This window comes from Bombyx mandarina, chromosome 22, assembly GCF_030267445.1.
Source record: "Bombyx mandarina strain Sakado chromosome 22, ASM3026744v2".
NCBI classification, from domain to species: domain Eukaryota; kingdom Metazoa; phylum Arthropoda; class Insecta; order Lepidoptera; family Bombycidae; genus Bombyx; species Bombyx mandarina.
In genome coordinates this window covers 13781680-13801498 of record NC_143228.1, presented here as the reverse complement: position 1 = coordinate 13801498, position 19819 = coordinate 13781680, and the positions used below count along the sequence as shown (strand labels likewise).

Here is a 19819-nt window from a genome sequence, read left to right as displayed (position 1 = left end):
TATATCAGTTCCTTATACACTTAAAAATAATAAGAATGTATTTTTTACGTACAAAGTAATTTGAATAGGAAAATTCAGAAAGGTCACTCACACAAAGTCAACGAGACAATGAAAATTCTATCTTACATTCTGATGACAAAGGTTACTTTTTTCTTCTAGGTTTATACAGTACCGAGACATTGTCCCCAGCTAAAGGATCTATTCATCATGTCATTTTGTACAAAGACGCAATCTACGATGATTACGGATTCTCTGTGTCAGACGGATTGTATGAAAGGGGGGTTTATATCAACCGGATTAGGAAGGGCGGCCCTGCAGATATCGTCGGTTTGCTCCGGCCTTATGACAGGATTTTACAGGTGAGCTAAAATATCAGATTTTGGCACAAAACATACGTACCCGGAAAACTTCGAACCGATCTCCGAGTATATTATTACAACTTGTATTGGATATGCAATTTCTTATTATTTGAGATCTTAATCCTTCGATTCCGCAGATAGAAAATGGTATAATTAATCTTTTATCTTTTGGGAATTTTGGGAATCAAGCCTCTGTTTTTGCCGTATTTTAGATGTTTATTTTTCTTTCTTCAGGTGAATGGAACAAGAACAGTGGACTACGATTGCTGTTTGACAGTACCGTTGATAGCGGCCGCTGGAGATCGTCTCGAAATTGTGGTCCAAAGGCTTGTCACGTCCCGAGTAAGCATACCTTAGCGAACTTATCTTGATAAGCTCTTATTAATTAAATTAAGAGTTTATGATGTCCAATTTTCGATACATTTTAGAACTTGATTTTATTTAAAAAAAATCCTTATTTACGCAATTCCCATTGCTATCAAGCGTAGGATGATTAATTGTTAATGTGACAATTAATTGTTATTTGTCATCATATAGTAGCAACCATTTTTTTAGTTAATCGAAAGCTTAGATTATTTCATCTCAAATTTTCGACATTAGGGCACATACTTCAAGGAAGTTCAAGCCGGCTCCTCACTTGTTTTTATTTATTGCAGGAATTGAAAAACCAGAGGTTTGAGGATAGCTCCAGCCCGAGTGAAAGTAGTATAGTGACGAAGACGATTTAGTGTATAACCCGGCTGTAATGTGATTACATCCAGAGAGACAACTCAGTGAATAAGTGCAACATTTTCAATGTGGACAAAATAATAATCAGTGTTAAGCTCCGCGTCGGGATCGCTTCATAGAAAATTAGATTAATACGAATAGTTAAGTTAGTGTCCTATGCGAATAAGGAGTTAAGGTTTAAATGATTTGTACGGTTTAATATCGCGTCTTATTAGTTGTGTTTAAAACATTTTCCGAAATAAAAAAAATTTAATGATTTTTTTTTTATTCGCTTGGGTGAACCATAAGAGTACTTTAATTGTGTCTGCGATTGATTTAAACTTTTAGAACAGAAACTGACAGATTATGAAAGGTCAACGAACCCTCAAATTAAGTGAGAGGCTATTTCAGAGGCATCAAATCTGTGCTATAGTATAATGAAATAGGCCTTTGATTAAACATGTACAAACAGATGTTGTTAAAAGCATATCCATAAGTTATCAAGTGATAACTTAGAGGCATTATTCTAAGACATTTTATCAGTTGAATTGAAATCAATTTTAAACATAACCCAGTTGATAACCCAGTTGAGATTTTTAGTTCCGAATACATGAATGTATTTTTAATAATTGTGAGAGATTAAAAACTTTTTTTTTTTTATTTTACATTTGTTTAATAATTTGTTTATTTAACTATTTTATATTAGTAGTTTACACGAAGACACATAACCGTGTAAATGTACAATTTCAAATTTTTGAACGAAATACGAAAAGGTAACCAATTAAAAAATGATGCTAAGATTTTTTATTAGGGATTAACTGTACATAATTTAAAAGAGCAATTTAAAATTAGAATACAAGAGATTAGGTGCTATTTTATTATATTTCGATTTTTTTTTAAATTTAGTTTAATACAAATACTCTATTAACATGCTGGGAAATTTTGATTCAAATGCAATGCTTTTTACTTTGTTATATTATTATATTTACCGGTAAAGGCTTCATATGATTTTAAGATAAATAATAAATACATCAAATTACTTGTGTTTTTTGTAACTTCTACCAAATAATAAACACCAAAGAAAGTTATGCCGTGTCTTGCCGTGTTGTAGTCGTGTATTTTACTATTACTGTAAGAATAGATGTAACTAATAATGAAATAATAACAATGCCAAAGATTAACCAAAACTAAGTAATAGCCTCTCTGTTTACATGATCCTCTCGATTAAAATAAATTAATTTAAAAAAAAAAATTGTGTCAGATTTTGATTTGTCTATTTATGTCAATGTGTTTATTAAAAAAAAAAGTGACTCACCATTTTCATGATATTCTTAATTTTAAGTGTGAACAGGTATTTCGAATGTATAGATTTTAGTTAGTTGAACTACAAGTTCAATAAACTATAATAATATAATTAATTAGTTTACGTGCAAATAGAATGTATCCTTAGATGCTAAGATTATTAATATTTAGAGCAAAAAAAGGAAAAATTGTAGCTACTGAAATCAGATCGGTAGCAAGATAAAATAATATGTTGTATGTTAAGCAAAAGATACTAATCTGTGTGTTTCCGCATCGCCCGTGTGTTTCTTAAAACTTAATATAGTTATTGTTGGCAATTCTGAGAAAGTTTCTGGCATGCTATAATAAAAGACAATTAATGACGAGTGCTCTCTTTCGAACAATATATTCAATCATCTCATTTGTAATATTTAGACGCTATGACGTATTTTCTAGCTTATCGTAAGATACATATTTCTAGCCAATATACAAGATAAGCAGCATGAAAAGATTATAATTTTCATTCGTTTTATTGGCTGATATCAATTTAAAGATCTAAAAAGAACCTGCTTAACAACCGAGCAGTGATCGAGTTATTCGAGATGGTGTTATTTAATAAATAGAGTAAATCAGCCTTCACTTACTTCCTCAATAAAACATTCATTCAAGTTCGGTTTTCGATTAAATAAAATAAAAAATTGTAAAAATATAAAGGAGTAAAATATGATTGATTACATTTAAGTTTAGAAATGAGCGTTTGAATCTTTAGAATAGTTATTGTACAGTTAATTTGTAACTTTATAGAAAATAGAAATGTTTGTTGTAGATAGATCAATATAAAATGTTTTATTAGATTTGTAACGTTTTCATGAAAATGTAAATACTATGAACAGTACTTTGATGTAATTAGTAATAAAATGAATGCGTGACATATAAAACTGATTTGTGTTGTATTTTTTTTCTTTCATTCGCTTCAATATTTCATTAATTCGTTGATTCAGCAACAAATAACATCATGCCCTTAAAAAAATTGACTAAGTCATAAACTTTAATGTGGATTCTAAAGTCGTTAAAAAATTGTTTTTTTTTTACTTTTTCGAACGATTTTTCAGTCATCGTCAGTAACAAAACTATTTTTTTTAGTCCGATGTTTCGTTACTGTTTCTCTATTAGTCTTTTGAAATAAAATCAGTGAGAATGAAACCATTGAAGTTTTCATATAGAAGACCCGTATGTGAAAACCAAAGGAAAATCATTCAGTTGTAGATAGTTGTATAATGGACTTTTACATTTATATTTTTGTATCTTAAATTTTAAGAGTTATTTATGTACATTTATTTCTATTTACATTTAACCTATTATTTTAATTAATTGGACTAGAACGTAATTATCACTGAATCAATAAAACGATATACATGATTATTTTGTCTTATTTGTACAAGTCTAATGATTTTATTGGCTGATTCTGAAACGCTTGCTGGAAACCGGTCGCAGAAGTCAATTACCTGTTTTAGTACCAGTTCAATTAGCATTTTTCGGCTTCCATAAACACAAGAAGTAATTAAAACGACTCTTACAGTAGAAATTTGCGTTTATAATTATTCTATTACCTCTCTAGCTTCGAATATATCATAGTTTAAGTGGTATAAGTGATATACCAACGTCTTATTCTTTGCAAATAATTAAATAAATTTAATAAGCGCGAAAATCGATCGTGAAGGTAATTTGAATTTCACTTGTAATTTTAGAAGACATTCGCTGAATTAAAAAGGCGCCAGCATAAGATTAAGAATATACATGATTTTCTCCTTTAAAAAACTAATTTAATAATAATCTCGACATATGTGGCCTCATCATCATCATCATCAGCCTGCGGCAGTCCACTGCTGGACATAGGCCTCCCCCAAAGCTCGCCACTGAACCCGATCTTCGGTTCTACGCATCCAGTTACTGCCAGCTGCCCTGCACAGGTCGTCGCTCCATCTAGCAGGAGGGCGTCCTACACTACGTATGCCGGTTCGCGGTCTCCACTCCAGAACACGTCTACCCCAATGGTTATCGGTTCTGCGACATATGTGACCAGCCCACTGCCACTTCAGCTTACTAACTCTGCGAGCTATATCGATCACTTTGGTCTTTGCCCGAATGACCTCATTGCGTATTCGGTCTCGCAATGACAAACCGAGCATAGCTCGCTCCATAGCTCGCTGAGTAACTTTTAATTGGTGGACTAGTCGCACAGTCAGATGTGGCCTAAGCCTATTTTTTTTCTACCTATGCTGACAGCCTTGAGAGGCTTTATCAGCTTCGCCCGAACGTGTAGGAGAGCTCACGGTGCTCAAGCTGGAGTGATGCTAGCACTGGCCCTAGCAAGAGCAGTACTTCGCAGAATCTACCACCGGATCGGAAACGCGACCCACTGAGAAGATCCGGCGAGAAACTCAGTTGGCTGTGTCTGTGGGTTAATTCGCTCGTTGAGTTCTTCTTCGCAATCGACGGGTTCGACGAGGACGGTGACCGGTGCTTGTGGTACCTGAAAGCACCGTTAATGGATCGGGTGGATCCGTAGTGGCGTATTTTGGGCGCCTAAGCCTAAAATGTATACCATTGCTATAGCACAAGGGATCTCCTAGCCTTTCAAACCCAGACTGTTTCGCGACCCGTTGCGAGCTTATTATTAATTACGATCTATTATATAATTTATATTTTTATTCGTATTTTGTGTGACCCACTATATGATGGCTGTAGGCGTCTAAACACACTTTACAGCAAGCGACGTGAGCAAGCTAATGCAAAATAATATTAAGAGAGAGCAAGCAACAAATTATCACGGACCACAACTAAAAAAATGAACACAATACATTTCAAGCAAAACAATGTCAAACGAATTAGTGAGACTAGCAATGTAAATCCGCTGTGAATAAAATACGTCATACATCAGGCAGAACTGAACTGGTGAGCGGTCTTTACACGAAATCATTAACATGTATTCACCCACACGAAGAGTTTATTTGAAAGCACAATTCGATTTCGAAGATAAGGTATCGTGATAATAGCCAAGGACTCGTATTAGGGGTCCGATTTTCTCGCCAGATCTTCTCAGTGGGTCGCGATTGCGATCCGATGATAGATTCACGAATCATTGCTCTTGCTGGGGCTAGTGTTAGTAAGCTCTCTCAGGTTGAGTCCGTGAGCTCACCTACCGGTCCGGGCGTATCTGGAATAGCCCCTTAGGCTACCAGGAAAAAAAAATGGTTTAAAAAATGAAATTACTTGAAATAATTTATCTTATCTTACCCTCACTGACATCTTAATTCCTACACCAAATTGCGCTTAAAATAATATTTATAAATAATTTCGCAACAAAAAACTACTTTTCTACAGAAAAATTAGAGTTACTTTAGTATGTATTTTGTAACACAATATGGATTTGGGATAAGTATTCGGTAAGTTTGTAATAAACACATGCACAACAGATAAATTAAAGCGGGACATTTTTGTTCTCGTTGGGGACAGCCGGACGGACAGCATGAAAACGGGACAATCCCGCCCAAAACGGGACGTATGGTCACGTTAAACCTAACCCATGCATCAGCCCGCTGAGTTTCTCACCGGTTCTTCTCAGCGGGACGCCATTCCGATTCTGTAGTAGAATCATTCGCGAAGCAGCTACTCTTGAGTTATTAGGTCTCCTTAGGAAACTCAGGTAGCTGTTAGTAAATTCCACCCCTCCTGGCTGAGCCCTTGCCGGCCAACTGTCCTGATGAATCCCTCAATCATAAAAAAATAGTATACTACCATACTAAAAATCTTGCATTACTACCGACCCGCCCTCGCTTCGCTTCGGAAACTGTAATTTATTATTGATTTCTCCACTATTTAATGGATGTTATTATACATATAAACCTTCCTCTTCAATCACTCACAAAACCGCATCAAAATCCGTTGCGTAGTTTTAAAGATTTAAGCATACATAGGGACAGATAACAGAGAAAGCGCCTTTGTTTTATACTATGTAGTGATACAGTGCATGTTGTGTGTTCGCTTAAAATAGATATTATTTTCCCGAAACTGTAACAACATAAACAAAACAATTGCAATATGTTTCCGATGATGGCACCGTCGTTCTGTGCCGCGACACGTCACGCTCGGTTAGCGCATGTCAGACGGAGGAACTGAAACGTGAATTTTGATCATCCACCGCGATAATTCCTTCACATCTCATGTAGGTACATGTATTCAGAAACGTTATTTTTTAAATTTTTTGAAATGTAAAAGAACATTTAAATGTTTTAATATTTTATTCCTGTATAATTTAAAATAGTTTTACGGTTTTATCTCGCGTTTTCTGTTTGTTATTATATAATTTCCTGTGCTTCGAATACGCGTTGTTTAGAATTTTTTTTTATCACGGAAAATTGAAAAACAATTTTTATATGTGCTTCACATTTTTATTTATGTATGTGTCGATGGTCACATGGTATCTTCGACGCTGGCCTATATGACGTCGTGGCTAATAAAAAAGTGATATGATCTTTAGGCACTAATTTTAAATGGTAGTTGCAGAATTCCGTAATATGTAATCATTATTACTGACGTTTATTATTATAGTCTATTCCAATTACGAAGTCCCATTTGACAGCTTTTTTTTTTTTGTTTTTTTTTTTTGTCAGGAGGAAATCGCCGGACTTCTGCCCTAAAACCTCCTGTCTCTCAACAACCAACGTCCAAACCTCGCGTGAGACAAAACTCATGAAAAGGCAAAGGGGGGAAAGTGAAGCGTTTAGTGCGGAGCACATCTCTCCCATCACCCTCCCCCTCGGGACGCCGAACTGGTGGTCGTCGGCGCCACGACCACCAGCCCTCTCGGTCGGCAGGCTATCCGAAGCCCGCCTATATGGCGCCGGTTAGAATGGTCTATCCTACGGAATACACCGCTGGGTCAGAACCAGCGTGGGTTGAGGATAGCCGGCCTTCCATCACCCGGATGCTCATGCATGCATAAAACGCGTGTAGAGCAGCTTGCACGTCGTCTTCTTAGGCCCCCTTCGCCGTCCCCAGGCCGACATGTGAGGGAGACCCGAAACACTTAGAGGGCCAGGGTTTGGGCGAGATCCGCCTCCCTGGCCCCCGCTCGACGGCGGCGGGCCTGTGCGTCTCTCACGCGCCCCGCCGCCTCCTTCTGCGAGATGGTACACTCGCAGAAGTCGAGCATCGCCTTCCACGACTCGTCGTCACCGAGCATCGATGCCACAACACTCGGCAACGACAAGTCCTTTCCTATTTTTGCGACGAGGACACGGCGCCACCCCTCCCATGCGGGGCAGGCGACGAGCATGTGCTCCACCGTGTCCAAGTCACAACCACAATGGTGGCACTCTACTCGGCTCCGATCCGGTGCAGGAACTCACCGAAGCAACCATGCCCAGTGAGCACCTGCGTGAGCCGGAAAGTGAGGCGTCCTCTGTCACGATTCGCCCAATCCACAAGGACCGGGCGAATCACCTCGACGGTCCTACGACCAACCGAAGGATCGGCCAGCCGTCTGGACCATGACTCCAGCCCATTTGACAGATGTTATTATTATGTTATTGTGTGTGTGAATTAATTGTATAATGATTTAGATTGATAGTTGTAGAATTCCGAAATAAGTAATCTGAAATTCATTCAATATTACTGACGTTTATATAAGCTATAGCTAATTTTTGATCCCTGGCTTACTTATTCATGTATGTACATAGTATTCGACTGAATACTTATGAAATTAAACAAAATTTAACCTTGGAACCATCACTCGTACCTTTCCAGTCGGATTCAAAACGACTACGATATTCTTGAAAATTTCAAAATTATAAACATTCATACCGCGTGTCATAAAACAAAATTGAACTCTAACATTCGTGCTACAAATAAAAAGTCCTATGTCGTAGGCACAAGGGGTACTTTCGTAAAATGGGAGTCTTTCGTATGTTTGCGTAAACGAGTATGCCGGGGGTTGCACAAATTTTCTATTTTCCAAACGATTTCCTTCAAATTAATGCCTCGAATCTATCGGCGCTTCGCAAGTTTGTAGTGATTTTGCATATAACGAAGATTTCCTCTTATCATTGTATTTATTTAAGCAAAATAGTACTTGATATTGTAGTATAGCAATAATATTATTGAATACTTTTAAGGCAGTTTGGGTGTCTATACTCTATTCCAATTACGAAGTCCCATTTGACAGCTGTCATTATTATGTTATTGTGTGTGTGAATTGTAGTTAAGCAATAATATTATTGAATACTTTTAAGGCAGTTTGGGTATCTATACTCTATTCCAATTACGAAGTCCCATTTGACAACTGTCATTATTATGTTATTGTGTGTGTGAATTGTAGTTAAGCAATAATATTATTGAATACTTTTAAGGCAGTTTGGGTATCTATACTCTATTCCAATTACGAAGTCCCATTTGACAGCTGTTATTATTATGTTATTGTGTGTGTGAATTGTAAGTATAGCAATAGTATTATTGAATACTTTTAAAGCAGTTTGGGTATCTATACTCTATTCCAATTACGAAGTCCCATTTGACAGATGTTATTATTATAATATGTTATATTAATACGTGAAGCAAAAACTTTGTATCCCTTTTTACGAAAATTGTGCGGACGGAGGAGTATGAAATTTTCCACACTTATAGAGAATATAGAGAAGTGCACAATGCTAAATTTTTTTTTAAATAATCCTTAAAAGATACATTAAATCAATAATGAAAACATTACATACACTACATACCATGTATTTGACGCACACACGCATGCATACTATTTATTGTCAAATTTTTCTTCTTGGCGTCTGTTGTCAAATTGAGAATAGATTAAATATTGTTTGCCTTTGTTAATATTTTTATAGTGTAGTCTTGGCGAAATTTGTCCTTATAGAAGTATAAAATACAATCATAATAGTGTACAAACTTACAATTCCAATTAATTATAGTCGAATTTCGACTACTGCGGGACCTCTAGTGTATTTTTAAATGACGATTTACGTTCATGAACAAAATTGAATATTATTTCAGATAATGCGAAACGTCAAGAATTACATTCTAAGTGTCAAAAGGGACTTCGTAATTGGAATAGAGTATAAGCATAATAATATTAACTAGTACCTTAATACACTCATACTAGATTGCCTGAACTTCTTAGTTATTCTATGACTTCCCATGAAGTGTTTATGTAGAAATGAAGCCACAAATTAATAGGTGTATTGATTTTTATTTATTGCTTAGATATGTGGGCGAGCTCACGGCCCACCTGGTGTTAAGTACCGTAGCCCATAGGCATTCACAACCTCTTGTTACTGGTGGTAGGATCTCTTATTTACTGGTGGCAAGACCTCTTGTGAGTCCGCACGGGTAGGTACCACCACTTTTTTGCTGTGAAGCAGTGATGCGTTTCGGTTTGAAGGGTGAGGCAGCCGTTGTATTGTAAAAATTGAGACATGGAGCTCATGTCTTAAAGGGGGCGACCGGTGACCACTTACAGCAGCTGGCCTGTTAACTCATGCACCCTTCTCTGCATTAAATAAAAAAAAGTTCACGGTAGAAACCTATAGTGATAATAATACCAATATACCATTCTGCCAATGTTAATTATAGTTAACATTGACATTCTATATATCCAATTAATTGACTAATCTTTAATACAACATCACTAATTATTACTGATAATTTGGTTGCGAACGGAAGAGGTAAGTCAAGTAAGATTTACTCCGAGCTTAGCGCTAACGCACTTAGGTTGTTTACTGCTGAAGACGGGGTGTTACAGAACTAAAGGTGGAAAAAACTGGATATGACTCATTAGATTAACAGTAATTTACCGCCGCCGGGAATCATATTCCCGAACCTGTGAACTGAATGGTAAACAGCTAAGCCCTAAATACGTCATTACGGATCCTCCCAATCCCCCGTCACCGTCCTCGCCAAAACCGTTGCTTGCGACGAAGTGCTTGGCGAGTAAATTAACACATAGACACAGCCCACTGAGTTTCTCGCCGGATCTTCTCAGCGGGTGCATTTCCGATCCGGTGCTAGATTCTGGGAAGCACTTCCGGTTTGAGCCCCGTGAGTTCACCTACATGTTAGGGCGAAACTGAAATAGCCTTTCAAGACTATCAGCCTCGGTAGGGAAAAAAAGAGTAATTTACCAATGTAAAAAAACAACGTAGCTTAGTTAGGTACTACACTCGCGAGCAAAAGTTTGGAATCACTTACTTGAAATTAGTTCCGCGCGATCTCGTGTACTATTTTTTTTAATAATCATAAAAATGACATCGTTTTAAAGGTTCAATTCTTAACTTTAAATTGATATTAAATTCATTAAAATCAAGCCAGTATTTAAGAAGCTATCCCGGATTAAGTGAAGGAATAACGAAAAAGACGTGTTTCAATTGCTTGATACGTCGCGAGTTGCAACTTATTGACCCCTATAAAAGCACCTGTTATAGAATTTTCTTTATCAGTTGACTTTCACACGTTAACCGGTACACATCTCCGCTAATTTTGATCCTTTACCTTGTACGACAATGGAGACAACACCTACAGAAGCAGCACAAATCGTAGACCTATTGCAAGAAGGGCTCGTCGGCTCCACATAAGCCTGTCCTGCGTTTCGAAAGCTTACAAGCGCTTTCAGGAGACTGGTGGCTTTATCCCCAGACTAAGATCTGGACGGTGCCGGTGCACATCGGAGAGGGATGACCGTTTTATCGTGCCAACCTCTCTCCGAAATCGGCATTTACATGGTGTTGACGTCCAACAGGAGCTCCGAGATATTCGTGGGGTAGCAGCCAGCGAGTGGACACTTTGTCGACGACTCAGGCTAGCGAATCCGACTCCAAAAAGGCCTCCCACAGGCTCGAACCTCACGGTAGCTCACCGACAAGCACTCCTTCAATTTGCTCGCACCCATCTTGATTGGGAGGTTGAGCAATAGAGGCAAGTCCTGTTCTCCGACGAGAGCAGGATGTGTTTGCACGGTAGCGACTGAAGAGGTCGGGTCTACAGGCGGCCTGGGGAGTGATTTGCGCAGTGCTGTTTCGCTGAAACAGTGGCTTATGGGGGCGCCATTGTATGATGTGGGCCGGCATTTCCTTCGATGGTAAAACCGAGCTTGTTTTCGTGCCTGTCGGGGGACGAGGAGGCGGTCTAACTTCGGACTAGTACATTTCCAATATTCTGCTGGAACATGTCCTTACCTATGCTGGATATATCGGTGATCACTTCCTCCTTATGCACGATAACGCTCGTTGTCACACTGCCCGTGTAACAACTGTATACCTCGAAGAAGTCGGTATCGCCACATTGGACTGGCCAGTGCTCAGTCCTGACTTGAATCCCATTGAGCACGTGTGGAATGAACCGAAGAGGAAGTTTCAGAACTCCTGCTTCTTCATGTCTGAATGACCTGAAATCTGCGTTGATTTACGAGTCGAAGGTATCCCACAAGAATCAATTCAGAAGCTGATCATGTCTATGAAGAATCGTCTTCGAGCAGTTATTAAGGCGAGGGAAGGGAACACAAAGTACTGATACTTAATTTTAAGGCTAAATAATTTATTTTACTTATAAATTTTTGTTGTTTTGTTCATTCATTATTTTTCCATATTTCCTTGTTTTCCTACCTCCTTCACTTAATCAGGGATAGCTCCTTAACTACTGGCTCGATTTAAATGAATTTGGTATCAATTTAAATTTGACAGCTGAACCTTTAAAATTATGTAATTTTTATGATAATAAAAAAATTCTTTAGTAACCAAGATCGCGCGGAACCAATTTCAAGTAAGTGATTCCAAACTTTTGCTCGCGTGATATAAGCAGTATTATAAAGAGTTCACAATGACGATTAACTTAAGTTTTTTTTGGTCATTAGACGATTGAACTACCTGACAGCCCAGGTGATGTTAAGTGATTACCCGAAGCCACAAACAACGTAAATATCTCCATACACCTTGAGAAACGAGTTTTAAGCCTCACTTCTATAGTACAAAGATTTTTCCCTTCAAACCGGAACGCCTTACTGCTTGGCATCAGAAAAAGGCAGGGCAATGGTATCTCCCCGTGCGGGCTCACTACTTTTTAAGCTTATTTATTTATTTCATAAACATGAAAGAGAAACGTCATCTGAGATTAACTCATATTAAATCTTTCCAAATGACTAATTTTCACGGGAAATAGTAAATTAAATGCTAATTCATTTATACGTATTTTTATTATATAATATGGATGGCACATCTAGCTGCTCTAACCCGACAATGAAGTAAGAGGGTTAGTTTCAGAGGTGTAAGTTGGCACAAATAATTAGACCCGGAAAGGTGGGTCGGGCTGAAAGGGAAACTGGGTAATTAATGTACTACTTAGCAATCTACCGACGCTATGAGCATTTTAGTTTTAGTTTAAACACGAATACTCAAAAATTTGAACGATGGTATAATGACAAAAATGTTCCAGAAGTTTTTTAGGATTTTTTTTATTATTAAAATAAAAATAAATTTAAATTAAAAAGGTATGGCTAGGCTCGGAGTTTCAGCAATGAGGAGATTAGAACTATGATAACTGATATAGGCCTAAGAATTACGAGATTGAAGCGGCAGTGGGTAGGGCACATTGATCAGATGGCCGATTGGATCAAACAATTCTCGAATGGGGACAGCATACCAGAAGACGTAGCGTAGTTACGCCTCCCACAATGTGGATTGACGACCTATTGACGAATTTTCATCACCATTATCATCAATAGCCCACAGACATCCGCTGTTGGGCATAGAACTCCCCCAAGGTTCACAACAACAATCGGTCCTGCACTGCCTGTATCCAATGGATTCCCGCGACCTTCTGCAGATCATCGCTCCACCTCGTAGGAGGCCTTACCAAACTGTGCCACTGATACCACATGTACAAATTATACCATTCTCGAACACACAGAGCGACCAGCGAGTATCATAATGAAATTTAAGAATCGATCATGATAGGCTTCGCTGCGCAAATTGAACCCAATTTATTTGAATTATCCGTATTAAAACACAATTTGAAACCGAATCCATCACAAATTGTCTCCTCCTATTGAAGAAAATTAAACCGCGTTTCAGGCACCAGGTAATTTAATTAAAATTCCATTCGATTGAATTGAACTACCTAATTTCGTACAACTGTATGTACAGGGTTGGATTACGAACGATGAAATAACAAAAAATAATAATTTAATTAATCAGTCTTCCCGACAAGGATTTTAAAACAAAGTATAATTTTAAATTACAATTTGAAACGTGAAGAGCAATATTGATTGAATTTATCTTCAATACGTTTTTAAGGTTTATTCTTTCTTCACTACATTAGTTTGATTCTATCTGAAGAGTCCAAATGGCTACGTGCTAGTGCCACTACTACGGAAAGCCGTGACTTCGTTTATTCCCAGGGGCTTTAGATCTGTGTAACTTACTTATGAATATCAAGATTGTAGCTCGATTCTTCGAAAATGATGTTATTAATTACTAGTAATCGCTGTCAGCTTAGCTTTCATTTACAACCGAGATCATCATTACTATGCGGCTTTCTTTGAACGTATAGTACCTATTAGTGATTTCCGCTTACCAGCACAAGCTATCAGCTTCTCCTTCTAAGTTCAAGTCATCAGCAATATCATAAATTTTCTTAATTTTGTTTACAAATCCACGCCCACCTTAATTCCTCCCAGTTTTTAGTGAAGCGAGACCGGGAGAGAAAATTAATCGCACATCCATTGGGGCCTTCAGGCGAATTAATTCTTAATCCGGCCCAAATGAGCGCGGCCCGATCAACCGCGCTTACAGACCCGACTTAACCCACGAACTGAAAAAATATCGTTGGCGTCGCGTTATTAATTAAAGATAAAAATGTTTTTGGGCAGTTTGATGGCACGAATTGTGTGCGTGGGAAAACTAATTATCTAACTCGTTAAGAACAAGAACAATTGGTACATTACGCATTTTCTATATAATATATTTAAAGTAAGATATTTAGCAAGAATAGATTAATGCCAGGATTGTATATAATGATATTGTAGACAGAAAAGTATACGGCCTTTATTTTGAAGTCGTTCTAGAACACGTGCTAGGGACGTAAGTACATATTTTTCTTTGCACATTTTTCTAAATATTTACTTAGATACTTGAAACCTCACGATTCATTAATTAAATCACAAAAATAATAATCAACTTTTTAGTTCTTTAGATACATATGACCCACTATGTATTAATCAGTGTTGCTCAAGTGCCTAAAAAGTTAACTGAGTAAATGTAACATTCTAATTTTATCACTAAGCTTCAATGTTGAACTGAATTAAAAAATCAATATTCTTTTCTCAAACGAAATCCTTACTGGAAACTAATTCTATCAAAATCTATATAAGAAAAAAATAACCATAATACAATTTTACTTGTCAATCAGTGGCGAGAGAACGGGTAGATAATTGCCAATAAGTTTTTACGCTCAAAGCTTCGAGAGCTTCCCGGTAGATTAAAGCGCGCGGTAAGGAAAACTGATTGGTAATGTGAAATGAAAAACATCGAACATTTTCCTTCATTATTCGGTTTAAAAGCTAGTACTACAGCCATATTGAAGTTAAAACATTATAATTGTGTTAATACATTTTAAGCACTAGGTAGAACTGTAGGTATTATGTTAATTTAAAACAAAACTTTTTCATAATTTATTCTTTATGACAATACCGTAATATGGCGCCATAAAACTGTTCTAATAATATTTAATATGGCATATCACGAACCCATTAAGCGGTAACAAGCTTAAGATCATTTGAACTATCGAATATAGAGAATTATTTTCATTCTCTTTAATTAACCGTAGATAAGATCTAAACTAAGCTATGTTTGTTAAAAATGTTAATATCTAATCTATATTTGGTACACAATATAAAATACGAGATATAGACCTAACTGCATCGTACTAAAGGAGGAGGAGGAGGTGGAGCACCTGATTAAAAAGGTTTAATAAAACAAAAATATAAATGCTGACTTAATATATTTGAACGATCTGAATATTGGAATAAAAATGAATATACAAACTTTAATGCACAAAAAAAAACAAATTAATAAAAAAAGAGACCAAAAAAACAAAAGGGTATATTTAATCAGATTCGTCCATACTGCTACTTTCACTGTCGTCACCGCTATCATCACCTACAATAATAATAATTATAAGTTCTTTTTCTAAAATATTATAAATTATCTATTTTCACACCTCTTTCATAATCTTCCCACGATCTTTCCTTATTAATATACCGTCAAAACGGTAATCATAGCGTGCCGATACACTAGCTATTTATTAAATGAATATGCATTTTTTAAGTCAACAGTCATAATATAATGCAGAAAATAACACATAATCCTACAAGACTTTTCTTTTCTTCCAGTAAGTCCAAACGAGATGTTCCATGCTCCGGAAATCTAACAAAGCAAACCGATATCCCCATGGACAAAACAAAGCCGCTCATTCATACTCGCCGGCGTAAAATAAAACAAAGTAAACCGGGACCATTAGCAGAACACTGGTCAAGAACAAAAAACAATTGCGAACAAAAATATCCGAGTCCGCCCGACCGGGTAACCCGGTTGTGTCTGAGCGTACTGCCGGGTACGTCCGGTTAACTTTTCAGGGTAACTCGACTTCTGCTTGTACGATGTTCGTATTTTTTAATAGAATGGGACATTTTGTGAGATAGGTCTTCGATCCCGTCACGACATAGCTTAGCACGGATAGCTTTAGAGAATACATTGTAGCTTGCTTGAACGATACGCTATAAGTGCTTTTTTTATTTATTATTGCAGCATTTCTTATTTATAAACCAAAACTACTTTAGATAAAGCTATGTTACGCAAATAAACTTAAGTCAATTGTATTTTAACGAAAATAAGTTACGATTTAATATTTTGAAGGTACAGGGTGGCCCATAAGTCCTTTGAAAAGTAAAATTTGAATAAAACGAACAGGGCGCGCGTGAGCGGTGCAGGGGAAGCGGGGGGAGTAACTTCGGTTTCTGGGAATTTAGTCGCGATGGAGCGTTTTACCGGAGCGGACCGTGCGTTTTGTGTGCGCGAGTTTTATAAAAACGACAATTCGGCAACCGTTGCGCGGCGTAAATTTCGAGAACACAAAGGTTTACACAACTTTGACGACACTCCAACTCTTCAAACGATTAAGAACTGGGTTGCTAAGTTTGAGGAGACCGGTTCGACGTTAGATAAACCGCGGTTGGGTCGCCCAAGGACGTCACGTACGGAACAAAACATAGACACAGTGACACAGTCTATTCGCGAAAATCCGACACAGTCAACTCGTAAGCGCGCCAGAGCATTAAACGTATCCAGGACATCGTTACAACGGATTTTGAAGAAAGATTTACATATGCACCCTTACAAAATTCAGTTGGTTCAAGAATTAAAGGAAACTGACGGTATTCAAAGACAAAATTATGCGAATGAAATGTTGAATCGGTTTACTTCCTTCAATAACATAATGTTCTCTGACGAGGCTCATTTCCATCTTAACGGGCATGTTAGTAAACAAAATTGCCGCTATTGGAGCCCCATCAATCCAAAACTTAAGCATCAGAAGCCCTTACATAGTCCGAAAGTGACTGTTTGGGCCGCTATGTCAGCCCATGGTATCCTAGGGCCTTACTTATTTGAGGATGGCAGAGGGCGCGCAGTTACTGTTACGTCGGAGCGATATGTGGCTATGATCGAAGAGTTTTTCATACCAGAATTGCAAAACTTTTCAGGCTTTAATGCCAGGACGTGGTTTCAACAGGATGGGGCCACTTCTCACACCTCTAACACTGCTATGCCCGTTATCCGTCAACTTTTTCCTGGCAAAGTTATCTCTAAAAGAGGAGACATTTCCTGGCCTCCACGTAGTCCAGATCTGACCCCGATGGATTTTTTTTTGTGGGGCTACCTTAAGGCTAAAGTATACGACACAAACCCGCGGTCAATTGAGGCTCTAAAAGAAAACATCCGCAGAGAAATGACAAGCATTTCAGCAGTGACGTGCCGCGCAGTCATCGACAATTTTAGACGTCGTTTGCAAGAGTGCCGTGATCGCAACGGATTACATTTATGAGATGTTATTTTCAAAAAATAATTCCCGTTTTTTAAGCTTTTTATGTAAATAAAAATTTAATTCATAATGTAATTAGTTTTATTTTAATAAATTTTTTTTCATATCAAAGGACTTATGGGCCACCCTGTATTATACACTACTCGCTTGTGTATACGACTGTCGCGCTCGCGCCTGCGCACGTCTCATTTAACGGTTTTATTCCACGCACTTTTTTCCACGGATTTTTTCTTACGGTTTTATTATCACATTTTTTTCAGTTCGGTCGCGCAGCAAAATCCCTATCCCCTCCAAGCCTGCCGTAAGGAACTTCGTTCCAAAAATACAGTTCGTTCAACACTGTAGCTTGTGTAATAATAAAATTGGACACCTTTCTATTTAATATTTGCTAAGAACAATGTTCACGAAATTTTAGCCCACGTAATGAGAAAAGGATGCTGCGTAGCAGCAGCCCATAGGTATCGATAACATTGACCACATCTATCTAGTACTACATATCAAGTTTGTTTAATGGAGCACGTTTCATAAAACACTACAGGTACTAAATAATTTAACAAAGTATAAATAAAACTATTTTACGGTTTAATCTCAAATTTTTGACGTGACAGCGTCTTATAATTCGATGGAGCCGGCTGCACACACGAAAAAAACATGACTCATGCGGCGTTACCTCGCTCTGAGGCGTTCGACGATCACGTGGCTAAACTGGTACTAAATTTCTCCAATTATTTGACGACAACAAAAACGCGACCATAGAACGCCGTAGTCAATTCGAGTCTAATTTGAACATTGAAAACGTCATGAGAGAAATTGAAGCGTCACGATCAATTCAATAGTGATTTCCATTTACCTCCTCCTCTATATCCATACAAAATATCTATCAAACAAATAAAATTAAAAATTTCTTTTGAAAAATGAAACCGTTCCATCAGTACTAGAGGTCCCGCAGTAGTCGAAATTCGACTATAATTAATTGGAATTATAACTAGTCAGGTCATAAGTATTGTCACACAGTCAAAACTTTTCTTTTAGAATGCTGGCCACAAAAAAGTTTATTGAATTCGAATTTCGAATTGTTCATGAAAATAAAAATGTATACTTTTAGAATTTTACTCATTTTTAAATATGGAGTGGACGCTTAAAGAAAACCGTGTTGCAGTTATTGCGTTGCATCGTTGCGGTTACGCGCCAATTCAAATTTTTAACATACTGAAAAATTTGAATATAACCAAAAGATTCGTTTATCGTGCCATCAAACGATACAATGAAGACTCTAGTGTAGATTACAGGTCAAGAAGTGGTCGCCCTCGGTCTGTTAGGACTCCAGCAGTGATAAAAGCTGTGAAGGCGCGAATTCAAATAAATCCCAAACGTAAGCAGAAACTGTTGGCCCTTCAGATGGGGTTAAGCAGAACCACGGTGAAAAGGGTGTTAACTGAAGACTTAGGGCTTCGGGCATATCGAAGAAAAACAGGACATCGTTTGAATGCTCGTCTAATAGACCTGAGACTAAAGAGATGCCGCGCTTTGTTGAAGCGGTACGCGGGAAAAAAATATCGGGAAATTCTTTTTTCGGATGAAAAAATTTTTACCATAGAAGAGAGCTACAACAAATCAAATGATAAGGTGTACGCACACAGTAGTGAAGAAGCGAGCAACCGTATTCCGCGTGTCCAACGAGGTCATTTTCCATCCTCGCTCATGGTATGGTTGGGAGTTTCTTATTGGGGCTTAACAGAGGTACATTTTTGTGAGAAAGGTGTAAAAACGAATGCAGTTGTGTATCAAAATACAGTCCTGACGAACCTTGTGGAACCTGTTTCTCATACCATGTTCAATAACAGGCACTGGGTATTCCAACAAGATTCGGCGCCAGCTCATAGAGCGAAGAGCACAACACAAGACTGGCTGGCGGCGCGTGAAATCGACTTCATCCGGCACGAAGACTGGCCCTCCTCCAGTCCAGATTTGAATCCGTTAGATTACAAGATATGGCAACATTTGGAGGAAAAGGCGTGTTCAAAGCCTCATCCCAAGTTGGAGTCACTCAAGACATCTTTGATTAAGGCAGCCGCCGATATTGACATGGACCTCGTTCGTGCTGCGATAGACGACTGGCCGCGCAGATTGAAGGCCTGTATTCAAAATCACGGAGGTCATTTTGAATAAACTTTAGTGTCATAAGAATCTATGTTTTGTTAAGTTCATTTTGGTATATGAATGGTTACATAATGAATAAACTTGTTTCAATTATTTTACATTAAACATGTGACAGAATTTATGACCTGACTAGGCACTAGGACAGACCTGACGGCGCA

The 19819-nt window shown here is 37.7% G+C and overlaps 1 protein-coding gene across 7 annotated transcripts in view; it reads left to right on the top strand.

The window, feature by feature from the left end:
- The window catches only part of Grip (Glutamate receptor interacting protein), a 313660-nt gene extending 309893 nt beyond the window's left edge, over positions 1-3767 (top strand). For all 7 annotated transcript variants that reach the window (XM_089737187.1, XM_089737185.1, XM_089737186.1 and 4 more), the window contains 3 exons: positions 160-359; positions 594-701; positions 1016-3767. In XM_089737187.1, coding sequence (XP_089593313.1) covers positions 160-359; positions 594-701; positions 1016-1087 — 380 coding nt within the window. In that variant the 3' untranslated portion in view covers positions 1088-3767. The remainder of the gene's footprint in view (positions 1-159; positions 360-593; positions 702-1015) is intronic.
- Positions 3768-19819: the final 16052 nt, after the last annotated feature.